Source organism: Borostomias antarcticus (assembly GCF_949987555.1).
Source record: "Borostomias antarcticus genome assembly, chromosome: 15".
NCBI classification, from domain to species: Eukaryota; Metazoa; Chordata; class Actinopteri; order Stomiiformes; family Stomiidae; genus Borostomias; species Borostomias antarcticus.
This window is the reverse complement of record NC_140248.1, coordinates 24,320,855-24,340,854: the sequence shown is the minus strand read 5'-3', so window position 1 is coordinate 24,340,854 and position 20,000 is coordinate 24,320,855. Positions and strand designations below refer to the sequence as shown.

The following is a 20,000-nucleotide window of genomic DNA, read 5'->3' as shown; positions in this document are numbered from 1 at the left end:
CTGCAAAGCTTCTGTGGAGAAGCAGTATCCCATCTTGACCCTCACACTGAGCTGAGCTGGGTAGTACACACTCTGAGCTGGGTAGTACACACTCTGACCTGGGTACTATACTACTCACTCTGACCTGGGTACTATACTACTCACTCTGAGCTGGGTACTACTCACTCTGACCTGGGTACTATACTACTCACTCTGAACTGGGTACTATACTACTCACTCTGAGCTGGGTACTATACTACTCACTCTGACCTGGGTACTATACTACTCACTCTGAGCTGGGTACTACTCACTCTGAACTGGGTACTATACTACTCACTCTGAGCTGGGTACTACTCACTCTGAGCTGGGTACTACTCACTCTGAACTGGGTACTACTCACTCTGAGCTGGGTACTATACTACTCACTCTGACCTGGGTACTATACTACTCACTCTGAGCTGGGTACTATACTACTCACTCTGAGCTGGGTACTATACTACTCACTCTGACCTGGGTACTATACTACTCACTCTGACCTGGGTACTATACTACTCACTCTGACCTGGGTACTATACTACTCACTCTGAACTGGGTACTATACTACTCACTCTGAGCTGGGTACTATACTACTCACTCTGAGCTGGGTACTATAATACACACTCTGAGCTGGGTACTATACTACTCACTCTGAGCTGGGTACTATACTACTCACTCTGAGCTGGGTACTATACTACTCACTCTGAGCTGGGTACTATACTACTCACTCTGAGCTGGGTAGTACTCACTCTGACCTGGGTACTATACTACTCACTCTGAGCTGGGTACTATACTACTCACTCTGACCTGGGTACTATACTACTCACTCTGACCTGGGTACTATACTACTCACTCTGAGCTGGGTACTATACTACTCACTCTGACCTGGGTACTATACTACTCACTCTGACCTGGGTACTATACTACTCACTCTGAGCTGGGTACTATAATACTCACTCTGAGCTGGGTACTATACTACTCACTCTGAGCTGGGTACTACTCACTCTGAGCTGGGTACTATACTACTCACTCTGACCTGGGTAATACTCACTCTGAGCTGGGTACTATACTACTCACTCTGACCTGGGTACTATACTACTCACTCTGACCTGGGTACTATACTACTCACTCTGAGCTGGGTACTATACTACTCACTCTGAACTGGGTACTATACTACTCACTCTGACCTGGGTACTATACTACTCACTCTGAGCTGGGTACTATACTACTCACTCTGAGCTGGGTACTATACTACTCACTCTGAGCTGGGTACTATACTACTCACTCTGAGCTGGGTACTATACTACTCACTCTGAACTGGGTACTATACTACTCACTCTGACCTGGGTACTATACTACTCACTCTGAGCTGGGTACTATACTACTCACTCTGAGCTGGGTACTATACTACTCACTCTGAACTGGGTACTATACTACTCACTCTGACCTGGGTACTATACTACTCACTCTGAGCTGGGTACTATACTACTCACTCTGAACTGGGTACTATACTACTCACTCTGACCTGGGTACTATACTACTCACTCTGACCTGGGTACTATACTACTCACTCTGAGCTGGGTACTATAATACTCACTCTGAGCTGGGTACTACTCACTCTGAGCTGGGTACTATACTACTCACTCTGAGCTGGGTACTATACTACTCACTCTGACCTGGGTACTATACTACTCACTCTGAGCTGGGTACTATACTACTCACTCTGACCTGGGTACTATACTACTCACTCTGAGCTGGGTACTATACTACTCACTCTGACCTGGGTACTATACTACTCACTCTGACCTGGGTACTATACTACTCACTCTGAACTGGGTACTATACTACTCACTCTGAGCTGGGTACTATACTACTCACTCTGAGCTGGGTACTATACTACTCACTCTGAGCTGGGTACTACTCACTCTGAACTGGGTACTATACTACTCACTCTGAGCTGGGTACTATACTACTCACTCTGAACTGGGTACTATACTACTCACTCTGAGCTGGGTACTATACTACTCACTCTGACCTGGGTACTATACTACTCACTCTGAACTGGGTACTATACTACTCACTCTGAACTGGGTACTATACTACTCACTCTGAACTGGGTACTATACTACTCACTCTGACCTGGGTACTATACTACTCACTCTGACCTGGGTACTATACTACTCACTCTGACCTGGGTACTATACTACTCACTCTGACCTGGGTACTATACTACTCACTCTGAACTGGGTACTATACTACTCACTCTGAGCTGGGTACTATACTACTCACTCTGAGCTGGGTACTATACTACTCACTCTGAGCTGGGTACTATACTACTCACTCTGACCTGGGTACTATACTACTCACTCTGAGCTGGGTACTATACTACTCACTCTGAGCTGGGTACTACTCACTCTGAACTGGGTACTATACTACTCACTCTGAACTGGGTACTATACTACTCACTCTGAGCTGGGTACTACTCACTCTGAGCTGGGTACTATACTACAGTACTCACTCTGAACTGGGTACTATACTACTCACTCTGAGCTGGGTACTATACTACTCACTCTGACCTGGGTACTACTCACTCTGACCTGGGTACTATACTACTCACTCTGACCTGGGTACTACTCACTCTGAGCTGGGTACTATACTACTCACTCTGAACTGGGTACTATACTACTCACTCTGACCTGGGTACTATACTACTCACTCTGACCTGGGTACTATACTACTCACTCTGAGCTGGGTACTATACTACTCACTCTGAGCTGGGTACTATACTACTCACTCTGAGCTGGGTAGTACTGTATACTACTCACTCTGAGCTGGGTACTATACTACTCACTCACACGCTGTCGATGTTGATCAGTTGGCTCTGGTGCTCGTCACCCCGCCGGCCGAGCTGCTCCTTCAGACGCCTGGTCTGCTCCGCCAGCTCTGGGTTCAGATCAAACTCAGCTGGGAACTCAGTGATCCAGTACCTTATGGGTAGAGGGAGGGAGGGAGGGAGAGAGAGAGATGGGTAGAGGGAGGGAGGGAGGGAGGGAGGGAGGGAGGGAGGGAGGGAGGGAGAGAGAGAGAGAGAGAGAGAGAGAGAGATGGGTAGAGGGAGGGAGGGAGGGAAGGAGAGAGAGGGAGAGAGATGGGTAGAGGGGGGGAGGGAGGGAAGGAGAGAGGGAGAGAGAGAGAGATGGGTAGAGGGAGGGAGAGAGAGAGAGATCAATGGGTAGAGGGAGGGAGGGAGGGAGAGAGAGAGAGATCGATGGGTAGAGGGAGGGAGGGAGGGAGGGAGGGAGGGAGGGAGGGAGGGAGGGAGGGAGGGAGGGAGGGAGAGAGAGAGAGAGAGGGAGAGAGAGAGAGAGAGAGAGATCAATGGGTAGAGGGGGGGAGGGAGGGAAGGAGAGAGAGAGATCGATGGTAGAGGGAGGGAGGGAGGGAGGGAGGGAGGGAGGGAGAGAGAGAGAGATTGATAGGTAGAGGGAGAGAGACAGAGAGAGAGAGAGAGAGAGAGATCGATGCTGGAGGGCAGGAGGAGAACAGCAGTGCTGCCTGGCCCAAGGGCACGGTGACAGGAAGTCACAGGGACAGGAAGTCATTCATGTGTCGTTTATGACATCAGCGGTGGTTTGTGCGTTCAACGCCCGAACGGACAGAAACATTCATAAATGTACCGGAAGGACTGCAGGGCTAGGCTGCTTGTACAGTGTGTGTGTGTGTGTGTGTGTGTGTGTGTGTGTGTGTGTGTGTGTGTGTTCATGGTGGTTTCACATCAGCGATTATGAGTCAAATTAAATGACCACTGGAAGTCTAGCCCAGAACCAGGCAGATTATTTGCTTGGTTTTGTTTTGCTGTTCTAAGCCGAGCGAGTCCTGGAGTAGTGAACACACCCTCCAACTACATACCACACAGCCTTAAAGATACTTCCTAGTTCCTGCATTCTTCACTTACTTGATAAGGTGACAGACTTGTGACCTGACTTTAGGAGGGCAGTCTTGCTCCAGAGCCCTGGTGTTGAGCGGTTAAAGGATATTTTAAGTGAGCGGTTAAAGGATATTTTAACAGTGTGCCTCTGCATCCAGCCACTCTCTCTCAGTACAAGCCCACAGACAAGCAAGTAGCTTACTGCTAACAACTCACCACACTCTGGCTTGACTAAGACTCCAGTGACAGTTTGCTAGATTAACAAGAGGTTCTTACAGTGGAGGACCAAACATGGCATGTTTCTGGGACACCAGCCCCAGGTGTGAGTGACCCTCAACTCAAAGGATACTTGTCGGAGAGCTTCTTGGCCAGGTCAGTGGAGGAGAGGTACCAGGGGTGCATGGTGAGGAACATCCTGACCAGAGAGACGTCGTCCAGTCCGCCATTGTCATCTACCACCCAGGAAGAGAAAAAGACAAGAGATACAGCAGCCTCCCATGACACACACACACACACACACACACACACACACACACACACATACTGTCACACTGTAAATCCCTTCAGCTCTGCTGGTTCCTCCTACAAAGCCCGGGACAATAGTGAAAACCTCAAACCCACTAAGCAGGTTACAGAACGAAAACAATATTGTTGGGATCGTAGATGAGCACAGAAAAAGAAACAGAGGAGATGCTATTGTGATTTCTGACCAAATGCTTTGATGCAATCCTCCGTAATCTCATCCACGGTTGCCGGCTGATCCAATTTCATGGCCTCCATCTTCAGCCGCGTCTCTCTCTCTCCCTCAAAGCTTCCCTCTGCAGTGTTGTCTTCCCTGCTACCATGCAGCGAGAGGGCACAGACAACCGTGTCTTCCTGTTCGCCGTTCTGTCGAGAAATCTTATCTTATCTCCAACCTTCCAGTTGAAGCGTTCAACGTGGTGGTGGTGGGGTTGGCTGTCCTCCAAACACGCAACTCTGCTTCTGTCAACAACTTGGCAGTTCCTTCCTCTTTTAAAAAGCATGGGGTTGAACGTGTGCTTCCTGCTCCACCTTAAACGCAAAAACAAATAACTCAATTATAACTTAATGTTAGTTTTTTTTTGTCCACCAGGGTTTTGACAGTTTTCACTATACTTGAGTTCATTCAGAAAAGGGACTTACCCTCTCGAAAGGACCACAGGAGAAGTGTCATGGATACAGCTGTGGTGATTATCAGGCTTAGACTGTGGTCAGTGGAAATCCATACCATACATGGATTCTTGTTCCAAATGCTCACACAATCCAAATAGTATCACTGTGTGATAACCATATTTACTGCCTCTCAACAAGAGACAGATCAGACCTATCCTTCTCTTGTCATGTGTGCTGGAGCAGGCTGGGTCACTCCCCTTTCAGTTTCCGTTTTGCTGAGCAATTCAAAGCGTCACGTTTCCCTTTTCCACACCGAGCAGAAGTTACAACCACCTCTCCTCTCCCAGCACATGCACTACAGTACTACGCTACTACTGAGGGCGTGAAGCTCTCTGATTCAGAGCTAAAGGTTAAATATCCAGAATAGAATGCATTATAATATGATCACTGATTGTGAATTAACATTACCATCTCTCTCTCTCTCTCTCCCTCTCTCTCTCTCTCTCTCTCTCTCACTCTTTCTCTCTCTCTCCCTCTCTCTCTCTCTCTCTCTCCCTCTCCCTCTCTCTCTCCCTCCCTCTCTCTCTCTCTCTCTCTCTCTCTCTCTCCCTCTCTCTCTCTCTCCCTCCCTCTCTCTCTCCCTCTCTCTCTCTCTCTCTCTCTCTCTCTCTCCCTCTCTCTCCCTCTCTCCCTCCCTCTCTCTCTCTCTCTCTCTCTCTCCCTCTCTCTCTCTCTCTCTCTCTCCCTCTCTCTCTCTCTCTCTCCCTGAGGGTGTGGTTGTCACTGTGGTTTTCGTCTCTGTTGAGTCTCTTGCTCTGAGGGTTCATGTTTTTCAGTGTGTGAGTTATGCATGCATTCTGAATGTCAAGTCAAGTTTATTTTATACACTGTAGCACATTTCAGACTCAATGTACTGTACTTCAAGAATAGGCAAGTATCATACATGACAAAAACATATAAAATGATAACATATTAAGATAAGAATATAAAAGCATATAAAACGTTTATAAAAAAACGTTATAAAAAGTTTTTGTGCAATCCTGGTTCAAAAAATGAATTGGGGTGAATGGCCAGGGTTGGTTGGGCCGGCCGTGTTCGGACAGCTCGTGGAACCGACCCGTGCTTCGGATCTGCTCCAAAATGTAACAGTTTCTAAGTTGGAACATGCTACACCCGTCCACCGAGTTTCATGAAAATCAGTCCAGCAGTTTTTGCGTAATCCTGCTAGCAGACAAACACACACACACCACCAAAAACATTACCCCTCGCCCTCGCTCCCCGCTGGGGTGGAGGTAATAAGGTGAAAACATGAGATAAGAAGGGATTACAATAAGAGAGATAATTTAGAATAACTAACCCTTATAAATTGTTAATCGATCATTCACAAACTTAGTTAATAAGTTATTAATGACTTGTCAATGTTTGTTAATAGTCGGTTAATATTTACAACTATCCCTTACAAATAGTTAATAGATCGTTCACAGTTAGTTGATGAGCTACTCGTGACTTGTTAATGCTTGTTAATAGTTGGTAAATGATTTAAAACAACGCCTTATAAATAGTTAATAGAGCTATAAGCAAATGACTTACTAATGACTTGTTAAATATTTGCTAATAGTTGTCCCATCTACAGCTGGCTGACCAAAAGGGAATCATAATACTGATCTTGAACTGGGGAAGCAGGAAACTACATCTCAACTGATAGGACTACAGTATGAACAGTATCACTACCCCCCCCCTCCCCCCCAGCGGAGCGATCACATTCTCTGGCGTGTCCGATCTATCAAGATGTACTTTCCTGTTTCCTCATTTCTCTTTTCCCATGACCCCATGCTTCTGGTGTGTGAACATTTTGAAACAGGCCCATGAGAGCATGCGGGCGACACTACGTATAATATATAGACAAGAGATGATCAGATGAGACAGAACACACGCTAGACATGAAGTATTCTGCGCATGTGCTACAGTCATTTGAAGTCATGTTGAGTTTATTTTATTTTTATGTTTTCAACTAATTCAACTCTGCCATCGTTCTCTCCCCACCAGGCCGTGTTCTCTGAAGCTTTGCTTGAGATCTAGAATAACCAATCACATTACAAGTTCTACAACAATCCTCCCACCTAAGCACTTATTGTATTATATTATATTGCACTGTACTTTAGATTGCGATTCTTGCACTTTGCCTTCAGCACTAGATTATGCTCTTAGTCACTTGTTTTAGAGAGAAGATGCACTTGTGAGTTCTGGTGAGTAGTAGTACATTGGCTCTTCCTACGTTAAATGCAATTATTGTTAGTCGCTTTGGATAAAAGCGTCTGCTAAATGACTGTAATGTAATGTAACCAATCACAGAATGACACATCACACAGCACAGAATCACACATCGGCAGTGTATGACACAATATTGTACTGTATCCTGTACCTATTAAGCATTCACTGTAACTGATTGGACACTTGTGGAACATCAGCAGCCTCCCAGACAGGGCCGGCCCTAGGATTCTGGTGGCCCTAAGCAAGATTTTTTTTGGGTGGCCCCCCAAAACACTCCCAGCGCAACCACCTAACTAAATGCATGCACGTACACACATAGAGATGGACCAGTGAATTAACAACAAAGCTCTTGCTTTATTTTAAAGTGATGATGAGTTCCCTGTGGATCACACCATCGTTCTCCACCAGGGGAGGTGTAGCTAAAGCAGCCTATAAGCCAGATTCAACGGGAGATTTGGACAGAGTGAAGTTGGGGAAGGAGGGAGGGGGAGGGGGAGGGGCCACAAGTGGATTGCATTCAACTGCATGTGGCTTATTATAAAATCATTTTGTGATGAGATCTTTTTGTTTTATTGCATATTAAATAAGAACACCAGTTTTTGGATAGTAGATACATGACAATGTAACAATATGTAAAAAAAAAAAAAAAAAAAAAATTATTAAAAAATAATAATAATAATAATAATATATATATATATAATTTTTTACATATTTTATTTATTTATTTATTTTTCCTCCTGTGATGTGGCACCCCCTAGTGGTTGTGGCCCTAAGCGACCACTTATATTGCTTATAGCAGCGGCCGGCCCTGCTCCCAGAGAAAGGTCACTGAAAGGTCACATGGCCTCCCCCTAACACAGCCGTCCTGGCCGGTTCAGGGACGGACACCAGCGCTGTCTGCTGGCTCCTGGCATTAGTGAAACATGCCTTTACAAATATCATGGCCTTGGGGACTGGGACACTTAGGGGACTGGGACATGGCTGCTATTAACGGATCAGGCCTCAATGGCAGTTTGACTCCCCAGGGCGAAGAGAGAGGAGAGGGAGAGGAGAGGAGAGGAGAGGAGAGGAGAGGAGAGGAGAGGAGAGGAGAGGAGAGGAGAGGAGAGGAGAGGAGAGGAGAGGAGAGGAGAGGAGAGGAGAGGAGAGGAGAGGAAGTGAAGTCTCCCCATAATCTTGGATCTGCTCTTGGATTCCACCAGTAATGCCTGTGTGTTGGGTTGTGGGTAAAGTAAGCAGACCAGAGGGCAGTGTCTGAAGGCCTCACCCATGAGCCAATGCAGCAGGCACTTAGGAGGAAGTTGGCAGGCTGGGAGTTGTAGTTTAACCAGAGGTAGAAAGTGTAGACAACAGGGAGATTCTATTCAAGTAGGCCTACATTCAAATGGTTTTTGAATGTAGAAGAAGAAAAAACTACTGTTGTAGTCAAATAAATGATTCAAGTAAGGGACCGACATTAGTGTGCACCTCAGAGAGCACACCCCCCCGCCCATGAATGAACTGGCCCTCAGAGAGCACACACCCCCGCCCATGAATGAACTGGCCCTCAGAGAGCACACACCCCCGCCCATGAATGAACTGGCCCTCAGAGAGCACACACCCCCGCCCCTGCCCATGAATGAACTGGCCCTCAGAGAGCCACCCCCCCCCCCCCCCCCCTGCCCATGAATGAACTGGCCCTCAGAGAGCACCCCCCCCCCCCCCCTGCCCATGAATGAACTGGCCCTCAGAGAGCCCCCCCCCCCCTGCCCATTAATGAACTGGTCCTCAGAGAGCCCCCCCCCCCCTGCCCATTAATGAACTGGCCCTCAGAGAGCCCCCCCCCCCCCCCCTGCCCATGAATGAACTGGCCCTCGGAGAGCCCCCCCATGAATGCACACCGTCAGCCTGATCGGTGACCTTGGTGTAGGCTACCAATGATTAGAGACGGCAAATGTCAAACTGTTTCCTGCTCACACAAACTCAATCAGGATCCAATTCATCTCTTTCATCTATATCAATACTTCCTCTCACCATCCACTCATCAATAATTCATCTCACCACTCACTCATCATCCACACTTCTATCTCCCTAATTCATACCGTAGGCCTCCATCTCCTCCTCTCTCTCGATGTTTGAGGTTTGAGCCTCAACCTGTCATTCTACGAGGCACCATCTCCCAATATAAACACATCAGCATTTGGCTTGATGAGAAATGTTCATTTAAATTCATGTAGATGACTTTGTCACCAAACTGAGACAATAGAACTTTCCGACCTGTCAATCACGCAGAGAATAATAACCGATAAGGTTGCTTGATTTCTTAAGACCACGCCTCTGATGTCCCACAAACAAAGTTTCTCCTGTGTTGTGTTTATAGATTAGACATTAGTTTGAAGAAAATGGTTCTTAAAACAGAAAACCGGCCTGAAGGCTCCTGTTCCATAATGTTATAAGAAAACAAGCTGCACGATACTCCACTCCTCCCTCCACACATCAGTTTACAGCAGCACAAACACACAAAGCTATGAAGCTAGTAACGCTAGGTGCTTGAGGTACAGTAGCTAATTAGCCCGTAGCTAGTAGTTAACAGATCATTCCCTCAGGTCTATTTTCTAAGAATTGATACCACTAACTTACTCACCCTGCTTTACATTTGCACTTAGACTCCTGGAGTTTGAGAGGCGTCTGTGATCCAAATCCCAAGGATATCTCCTTGTGTAGAATAGTTCAGGCCTTTCTGTCGAGCTCTCTTAGACAAAGTAGTGGCATTTGGCAAATAACATAGAGCAGTATTGTCAGGAATACTTGAGAGAATCATCAGGAAACCTATGTGCTGTTCAGTAGACATTTTTATTAACTTAGCATGTGGGACATAGCAACAGTAGGGGGGGTCTATTGTCTCTTGAGAGGGGTCTATTGTCTCTTGAGAGGGGTCTATTGTCTCTTGAGAGGGGTCTATTGGTTTCTTTTATAGGAACAAATCATGTTTCCCGCTATGTAGTAGAAAAAAAGATTGGTGAGGCAGTTTCCCTCTCAATTCTGGATTATGGTGACATTATCTACAGAATTGCTGCTTTATCTACTCTAAGGCGCCTCACTCTGTTTTAAGATTTATCACTGGTGATAGTTTTGGTACCCACCACTGTGTCCTTGTGTCAGGCGTACCCCCCCTTGGCAGATAGGGGTGATAAACATTGTTTTTTATTAATCTTTAAGGCCGTCTCAGGAATGCACCCTCATATCTCTTCCCTGTTGGAATGGAATTCTGGTCCCTACTCCACCGGCTCCAAAATGGATGCATCTTCTGGCCAGAAAGGATTTCCAATGAGGACCTGTATAACAACACAAACTGCCACAATGTGGTGGTGGAAATGAAACAGTACAGGCTCCAATGGCTAGGACATGTCCTCAGAATGGACCGGGACTGTGTCCCCATGCCTAGGACATGTCCTCAGAATGGACCAGGACTGTGTCCCCATGCCTAGGACATGTCCTCAGAATGGACCAGGACTGTGTCCCCATGCCTAGGACATGTCCTCAGAATGGACCAGGACTGTGTCCCCATGCCTAGGACATGTCCTCAGAATGGACCGGGACTGTGTCCCCAAAGTAGCCTTGAGATGGACTCCACCTGGAAAGAGGAAACAAGGGAGACCAGAAACAAGCTGGCGAAGAACCGTGACCTCTGACCTGGAAACGGTTCCTAACCTGGAGCGAGGGACAGCATGCTGACCAGGACAGGACCAGATGGACGCAGATAGTCACAGCCTCACGGTCCTCAAGGAAGGAACCTCCACCCCCTCTAGTGACTTACTTATGCTTAAGGAAATCAGCTGTCTTTTTAAATGCTCCTTCCACATGGAATAACACACATTTCAAGATACTGTAGCACTCTATAGGCTTACAGTCAGTTCACAGCTCAATCATTGAGCATCCCTGTCTCTAACTGTAATGTCTTTATTGATTGCTTATTGCTTTGCTTTTATAGTGGTGTGATTAATGTATTGCCTTTTATTTTTATCGTCATGCTTCATTGAAAATGAGGGCTTGCCCTCAATTATATCTCTGAGTATTAACTAAAGGTTAGGAGTCTCTTGTAAGACCTCCAATTAATTACCCTCATACCTGTTTTAGGGATTTTAGTTTTTCTTGTGAGCGCTATCAGGTTGTGGTCACTAAAGCCAACATCCAGTGATGCTAAAACTGCTTTTGAGCACTGCCCAGGGATGTGATTCTTATAATTCTTATTATATCTTATATATAATATATTCTGATAAGATTTCCATTCTTATTTGTAGACATTCTTGTTAGTAACTTCATGACTTGCATGCATTTGTCACTCCAAGTTCTTTTTTTTAGTGTGCACTTTGCACTAAACCAATCAATATTCATGCCCGCCACAAAATACATTTCTCTGTTTTGGTCAGATGTTTTGTCTAATCTCCCATTCCCTCCAGATTCTGACTGTCAGCATTCGGTGGTCTATAACAGCAACAAACCAGTTACTGATCTAGCAGAATTCATCCCGGATTATGATTGTGAATGTCCAATATGAAACCAACTTTACCTCGTTAGAATACTTGCCTGCTCTCTAGGCCTACTCAATAACAACCACAATAATTTATGCTTTTGAAAATTGCCTCAAGCAACAGTCACTTCAAATAACTGAAAATATAAACACGGAAAAAACACGCTTACAGTTACATGAATAAAACATCAACTCCAACCTCCTCAACCCAAACATCTGTCTTCATGTGCCGGTGTTCTGGCACGTACTGTAGCTCAGGCGGTAGAGCGGCCGGCTGGGAATCGCAGGTCCTCGAGCAAGACACCGAACTCCACAATCACTCAGGCAGTACTGGCGCCTCACAGCAAGAAGGCCTCCGGGTCTTTCTGTCAGGAGTTGGCATGTTCTCCCCGTGTTTGCTAGGGTTTCCTCCAGAAAAACCCAGAAAAACATGCGGAAGATGCTCTTGCTCCCTGACCAACACCTGGACTGACTTGGTCCCTGGAAGCCCTGAACAATGGCTGCCCACTGCTCCTGGCTCCCCTGGAAGAGGACGGCCCACTGCTCCTGACTCCCCTGGAGGAGGAGGACGGCCCACTGCTCCTGACTCCCCTGGAGGAGGAGGACGGCCCACTGCTCCTGACTCCCCTGGAGGAGGAGGACGGCCCACTGCTCCTGGAGGAGGACGGCCCACTGCTCCTGACTCCCCTGGAGGGGGACGGCCCACTACTCCTGACTCTCCTGGAGGAGGACGGCCCACTGCTCCTGACTGCTCCTGGAGGACGGCCCACTGCTCCTGGCTCCCCTGGAGGAGCACGGCCCACTGCTCCTGGAGGAGGACGGCCCACTGCTCCTGGAGGAGGACGGCCCACTGCTCCTGACTCCCCTGGAGGAGCACGGCCCACTGCTCCTGGAGGAGGACGGCCCACTGCTCCTGACTCCCCTGGAGGAGGACGGCCCACTGCTCCTGGAGGAGGACGGCCCACTGCTCCTGACTCTCCTGGAGGAGGACGGCCCACTGCTCCTGGCTGCTCCTGGAGGAGGACGGCCCACTGCTCCTGACTCCCCTGGAGGAGGACGGCCCACTGCTCCTGACTGCCCCTGGAGGAGGACGGCCCACTGCTCCTGACTCCCCTGGAGGAGGACGGCCCACTGCTCCTGGCTGCTCCTGGAGGAGGACGGCCCACTGCTCCTGGCTGCTCCTGGAGGAGGACGGCCCACTGCTCCTGGCTCCCCTGGAGGAGGACGGCCCACTGCTCCTGGCTCCCCTGGAGGAGGACGGCCCACTGCTCCTGGCTGCTCCTGGAGGAGGACGGCCCACTGCTCCTGGCTCCCCTGGAGGAGGACGGCCCACTGCTCCTGGCTGCTCCTGGAGGAGGACGGCCCACTGCTCCTGGAGGAGGACCGCCCACTGCTCCTGGCTCCCCTGGAGGAGGCCGGCCCACTGCTCCTGGCTGCCCTGGAGGAGGACGGCCCACTGCTCCTGGCTGCTCCTGGAGGAGGACTGCTCACTGCTCCTGGAGGAGGACGGCCCACTGCTCCTGACTCCCCTGGAGGAGGACGGCCCACTGCTCCTGACCCCCCTGGAGGAGGACGGCCCACTGCTCCTGACTCCCCTGGAGGAGGACGGCCCACTGCTCCTGACTCCCCTGGAGGAGGACGGCCCACTGCTCCTGGAGGACGACGGCACACTGCTCCTGGCTCCCCTGGAGGAGGACGGCCCACTGCTCCCCCCTGGAGGACGGCCCACTGCTCCCGACTCCCCTGGAGGAGGACGGCCCACTGCTCCTGGAGGAGGACGGCCCACTGCTCCTGACTCTCCTGGAGGAGGAGGGCCCACTGCTCCTGGCTCCCCTGGAGGACGACGGCACACTGCTCCTGGCTCCCCTGGAGGAGGACGGCCCACTGCTCCCCCCTGGAGGACGGCTTGGGATGAACAGGGAAACATTTCCACTGGCGACACCTGAAAAACTGCGTGTGTGTGTGTGTGTGTACCGTGTTGCTGCTCACTGTGTGCAAAGTGTGTGTCACATGTGGCCAGATAAAGACCCCCCCATCTCCCTCCCTCGGGTCCTGTAATTGTATTTTTATGTGTGGTAGCCCTAATAGCATAGACTACTATGATGTTGTTTTAAGGTATGCTTTATTGAGTTCACTTTATTAAGTGATTTAGTTTCATTTATTTGCATATACTGTAGGGTTACAGTTCATATTTCAGCACTATAACCCCACCCAGACTCGACAGCAAGCTCAGGGTCCTGGGGCACAGCGGCGCCCTCTGCAGGTGGATCCTGGACTTTACATTACATCAGTCATTTAGCAGACGCTTTTATCCAAAGCGACTAACAATAACCATGACCCCAGGTGACCCCAGGTGGTGAAGGTAGACAACCACACCTCATCCTCCCTCACCCTTAAACACGGGAGCCCCCCAGGGCTGTGTTCTGTCCCCCCCTCACCCTCAACACGGGAGCCCCCCAGGGCTGTGTTCTGTCCCCCCTCACCCTCAACACGGGAGCCCCCCAGGGCTGTGTTCTGTCCCCCCCTCACCCTCAACACGGGAGCCCCCCAGGGCTGTGTTCTGTCCCCCCCTCACCCTCAACACGGGAGCCCCCCAGGGCTGTGTTCTGTCCCCCCCTCACCCTCAACACGGGAGCCCCCCAGGGCTTTGTTCTGTCCCCCCTCACCCTCAACACGGGAGCCCCCCAGGGCTGTGTTCTGTCCCCACTACTGTACTCCCTGTACACGCAGGACTGTACAGCGACCTTTGACTCTGACAGCATCATAAAGTTTGCTGACGACACAGTAGTGATAGGCCTGATCACCAACAATGATGAGAGGGCCTACCTGGAGGAGGTGAGGCTCCTGACCCAGTGGTGTCAGGAAAACAACCTCCATCTGAATGTCGGCAAGACAAAGGAGATGCTGGTGGACTTTGGGAGGAAGCAGGAGAGGAACTACACCCCTCTAATCATCAACGAGACACCTAGAGAGAGTAGCTTGGCGTCTAGATCACCAAGTACCTGACATGGTCAACACACATAGACACTAAGGACCTGACATGGTCAACACACATGGACACTATGGTGAGGAAAGCAGGTCAGAGACTGAACCACCTCAGACAACTGAGGAAATTCAGAGCGTCCCACCAGATTCAACAGAGCTTCTACTCATCCACAATTGAGAGCTTGACTGGATTATTTATTATAAGTATCATGTACATTACACACCCATGTCCCCCTCCGGGTCATTTATTAATTATTCATATCCATCCTCCCCCTCCAGCTCGCGGAGAAGCTCCCAGCTATACCAGTCTACGCCGACTCGCTGGCCTGGATCACTGACTACCTCACTGGCAGGCCACCGTACATGCAGTACGTCCGTCTGCAGGGCTGCCTGTCTGACGTGATTAGCAACATGGGTGCCCCCCAAGGAACATTCCGGTCCCCTTTCCTGTTCACCCTCTACACCTCCGACTTCAGCCACAACTCTGGAGCGTGCCACCTCCAGAAGTTCTCAGATGACTCCTCTATTGTGGGCTGCATCTAGGGCAGACGATCAGGAGGAGAACAGGGATGTTAGGAGATTCATTGAATGGTCTGAGGAGAACCAGCTCCAACTCAACACCAGCAGGATCAAGGAACTGGTGGTGGACTTCAGAAGGAACTAGAGGCCTTCAACCCCCATCACCTTCCAGAGGGAGGAAGTTGAGATGGTGGACTCATACAAGCTCCTGGGAGTGCACCTGAACAACAAACTGGACTGGACTGACAACACTGAGGCTGTCCTACAGGAAAGGACAGAGCAGACTGTTCTTCCTCAGGAGGCTCAGGTCTTTTGACACGTGTAGCAGGCTGCTGAGGATGTTCTACAGCAGAGGGAGAGAGGGGTTAGCTTCCACAGTTATACGCTTGAGAACACCGCACTACCACACCGTCTTTCTACCTGCTGCTGTCCTGCCGAGCGCCTCTCCCGCGGTGCCTTTTGTCCTCCTACCGCAGGGTTGATGCGGGGCACTGAGGCTGATTGCAGGCTTCGTGGAGCTGATTGGCTGATGTGGTGCAGCTGATTGCAGGCTCCGTGGAGCTGATTGGCTGATGTGGTGCAGCTGAGCGGCCGGCTGCAGCGCGTGCCACAATAGGGCTTGGGAAAATTTCCCAGACACGACCATCTTGTTTCTACACAGGTGTATCTATTTGTCTGATTGGCTCTACTGCATAGAATCCTATAAAATCAGACGAATAGATATATTTCCCAAGCCCAATAGCCTAAATTATAATACTGTATATCATATGTTATTCCTCTTTGTATGCTTCTACCCCATTATCTAGTGTATTTTTCATTGCTCTGTATTTAGTGTTCTTTGTTTTCATGTAGGACTACAGATGGAATGTAGCTCTGAGCTAAATCTGGTGTAGCCTACCCATTTTAATGTTCTTGAACATTTTATGTAGGCTACGTGCACATTGTCCTGTCCAAATAAACTTTTGAAAAAAAAAAATCTGCTATTGAGCATTATCTCGGCAGCAACATTTCAACGTGACTGTAGGCTAGGTGTGACGAATAAAGAAATCATGAATCTACTATCCTCCTCACTTCCGGAACGTGGATCGTCATGGAATATTGATTTGCATGATATTTGCATCAAGAGCCCCACCTTCTTCTCAATAGCCCCACCTTCTTCTCAATAGCGGCTATTGAGAAGAAGGTGGGGCTATTGAGAAGAAGGTGGGGCTATTGAATAGCCCCACCTTCTTCTCAATAGCCCCACCTTCTTCTCAATAGCCCCACCTTCTTCTCAAGAGCCCCACCTTCTTCTCAATATACATGAGCACCTCTTTATATCTGCCACCGTGACCCCTTCCTCCGGTGCTTCTGGAGCAGAGCGAGAGAGAGACAGGGCCCGGTGACTCACGCCTGCTTTTGGACTCTCTATAAATAGGACAGCTCAGAGCAGAGAGTAACAGGATAGTGATCATGTCCAAACCGCTGTCCGACCACGATAAAAGGAAGCAGATTTCTGTACGAGGTCTTGCCGGTGTGGAAAATGTTGCAGATTTGAAAACCAATTTCAACAGGCATCTCCACTTTACACTGGTCAAGGACAGGAATGTTGCTACCAGACGGGATTACTACTTTGCTCTTGCAAACACCGTGCGAGACCACCTAGTGGGCCGCTGGATCCGCACGCAGCAGCACTACTATGAGAAGGACCCCAAAGTAAGTGCCGGTCGGCCCTCGACCATCACCCGTGTGACAGCTGATCAATCGCATCATGATACCGTCAGGGTTTTCTTGACGTCCTTCATAGAAGTTTAAGTGAGTAAAAACAGCGGTATAGTGGACGATAAACCCGAGTAAACTTAGTTTACCCACCTCTTTAAAATGCGGCTGAGAGTTCACTCACCTGTTTTCTGATGAACTGTGTTAATCAATGAGGAGAAACGAGGTGGGGAAACTGCACTCAACAGAGTTGACACACCTCTGTGTTTACCACACCTCTGTGTTTACCACACCTCTGTATTTACCACACCTCTGTATTTACCACACCTCTGTATTTACCACACCTCTGTATTTACCACACCTCTGTATTTACCACACCTCTGTATTTAACACACCTCTGTATTTATCACTGCACCCCTGAGTAAATGCTGGGGTTCTGGGTCCTCAGCCTTGCAGCAACTACAGAATAAAACAATTTACAAGATAATGTAGTAATAATAATAATAATAATAATAATAATAATAATAATAAAACAACAGTACAATACAATAGCAGTGCTATATAATAGCTTACAGTAAAAGTGAAAATACGGTGTGTGTGTGTAAAATGTGAGTGAAAAGTGCAAATGTGCATTGTTTGCATGTTAGTGTGTATTTGTGTGTGCACAGTCTGAGTGTGTGTGTGTGTGTTTGTCTGTGGCTAGTATTTCAGACACACGCTCTATCTCCGTCTGTCAGGTCAGGACAAAAGGTCACATGAGACAAAATTATGATTGTATGTTCAGTCTCATATGGCTGAGGCTTGGTGCACGACTGACAGACCTCAGACACAGTGATGTGCTGCACAAGCACACTCTTGTATACTGCATATACAATACTGTATATATAAAGAGTGTATATATATATATATATATATATATATATATATATATGCAGTATAAACAGTGTGGTTGTGCAGCTTATCAATGTGTCTGAAAATGTGTCTGAAGTTCTGTTCTCTCTCTCTCTCTCTCTCTCTCTCTCTCTATATATATATATATATATATATATATATATATATATATATATATATAGCATTGTACTAGTATTTCACCAGTTTCTTCTCACACCAAGAGCAGATCCAGGATCAGTTTTTTATACTGAACACCACACCTTGAGATGTTCAGCTTCCAGCTCAACACGCTGTGCTCCTCAGCCGTGCTTCTTGATTGGTTATACCACGTTGAGAGTCACATGGCGGCGTGGCGGTGCCATGACATTTACCGTGCGGTTCACAAGCCCTGCTTAGCCCACCAGCTCACACTGCCATGAGATGAGGTGTCAGTTTTGGGTTGAAATGTAAAACCCATCTGCGACCTTCTCCAACCCCCTGTCCTGTCCTGTCCCCTCTCCTGCCCTGTCCTAAATGTGTGACACCTTCCCAGGAGTGCCGTGATGAGAGAGACACTCTCTTATGTCTCTCTGTCAGAATCTGAAGTCTCTATCCAGCCCAGAAAGTAGCCTTTCCAGGCTTTGACTCTAACTCGTAGCATCGTTTCTACATAAGTAGCACCCTCTTATAGATATCACTACCATTACATTACAGTCATTACATTACAGTCATTTAGCAGACGCTTTTATCCAAAGCGACTAACAATAATTGTATTTAACGTAGGAAGAGCCAATGTACTACTACTTGCCAGAACTCACAAGTGCATCTTCTTTCTAAAACAAGTGACTAAGAGCATAATCTAGTGCTGAAGGCAAAGTGCAAGAATCACAATCTAAAGTACAGTGCAATATAATATAATACAATAAGTGCTTAGGTGGGAGGATTGTTGTAGTACTTTTTCCTCTGTAGAAACCATGCACTCTACAACTCCTGGAAGAGTTTTAAACATGTCTAAACCAACTCTACACAGTACATCAAAGAGGTGTGTGCGTGTGTGTGTGTGTGTGTGTGTGTGAGGGGGGGTGGTTGCCAACTGAAATGTCCAGAGACACTCTGACCTTTTACTTAATCGCCCAGCCCAAGGTCAGGGGCTGGTTCATGGTGTCCCGGTCTGAAAGGTCAAAGGGGATGCCAGAAAGGTCAAGGCCGAAACCCATACGGATTGAGAAGGCCGAGGCATCTATTCACAGCGACTCTAGAAAGTTCTCTCTCTCTATATGTCTGTCTTCATGCCAGAAAAGCTCACTGTAATATCCAGCTTTCAGAATGGAGACCCCGCTACTCTGCTCATTACACTATAGCCATTCAGAAAACGCTTTTATCCAAAGCAGTTTACAATAACGCATTTCATGTACTATACTGTAGGTAGTCAAGTGTACTACTACTGGCTAGAACTCATAACTGCATCTCCTTTCTAAACAAGTGACTAAGAGATTAACCGAGTGCTGAAGTAAAAACGCAAGAACAGTTAAATACAACTACAATACTATAGATCAAATCCCGTGTGGTTTAGTTCTGTGGGCTAAACTGGGTTTTAGTTCTGTGGGCTAAACTGGGTTTTAGTTCTGTGGGCTAAACTGGGTTTTAGTTCCGTGAGCTAAACTGGGTTTTAGTTCTGTGGGCTAAACTGGGTTTTAGTTCCGTGGGCTAAACTGGGTTTTAGTTCTGTGGGCTAAACTGGGTTTTAGTTCTGTGGGCTAAACTGGGTTTTAGTTCCGTGGGCTAAACTGGGTTTTAGTTCCATGGGCTAAACTGGGTTTTAGTTCTGTGGGCTAAACTGGGTTTTAGTTCCGTGGGCTTAACTGGGTTTTAGTTCCGTGGGCTTAAACTGGGTTTTAGTTCTGTGGGCTAAACTGGGTTTTAGTTCTGTGGGCTAAACTGGGTTTTAGTTCCGTGGGCTAAACTGGGTTTTAGTTCCGTGGGCTTAACTGGGTTTTAGTTCTGTGGGCTAAACTGGGTTTTAGTTCTGTGGGCTAAACTGGGTTTTAGTTCCGTGGGCTAAACTGGGTT

The 20,000-nt window shown here is 48.1% G+C and overlaps 2 protein-coding genes across 2 annotated transcripts in view; one reads left to right on the top strand and one right to left on the bottom strand.

Moving 5' to 3' along the window:
• rasgrp2 (RAS guanyl releasing protein 2 (calcium and DAG-regulated)) overlaps positions 1-4,723 on the bottom strand; it is a gene marked incomplete at both ends in the record, with an annotated part of 13,053 nt that extends 8,330 nt beyond the window's left edge. Inside the window, 4 exons of the mRNA XM_084450403.1 lie at positions 2,871-3,002; positions 3,971-4,027; positions 4,293-4,395; positions 4,654-4,723. Of these exons, the coding sequence (XP_084306529.1) occupies positions 2,871-3,002; positions 3,971-4,027; positions 4,293-4,395; positions 4,654-4,723 (362 nt within the window). The remainder of the gene's footprint in view (positions 1-2,870; positions 3,003-3,970; positions 4,028-4,292; positions 4,396-4,653) is intronic.
• A 12,091-nt stretch (positions 4,724-16,814) lies between these two features.
• pygma (phosphorylase, glycogen, muscle A) overlaps positions 16,815-20,000 on the top strand; it is a gene marked incomplete at both ends in the record, with an annotated part of 21,095 nt that continues 17,909 nt past the window's right edge. Inside the window, one exon of the mRNA XM_084450543.1 lies at positions 16,815-17,057. Coding sequence (XP_084306669.1) covers positions 16,815-17,057 — 243 coding nt within the window. The remainder of the gene's footprint in view (positions 17,058-20,000) is intronic.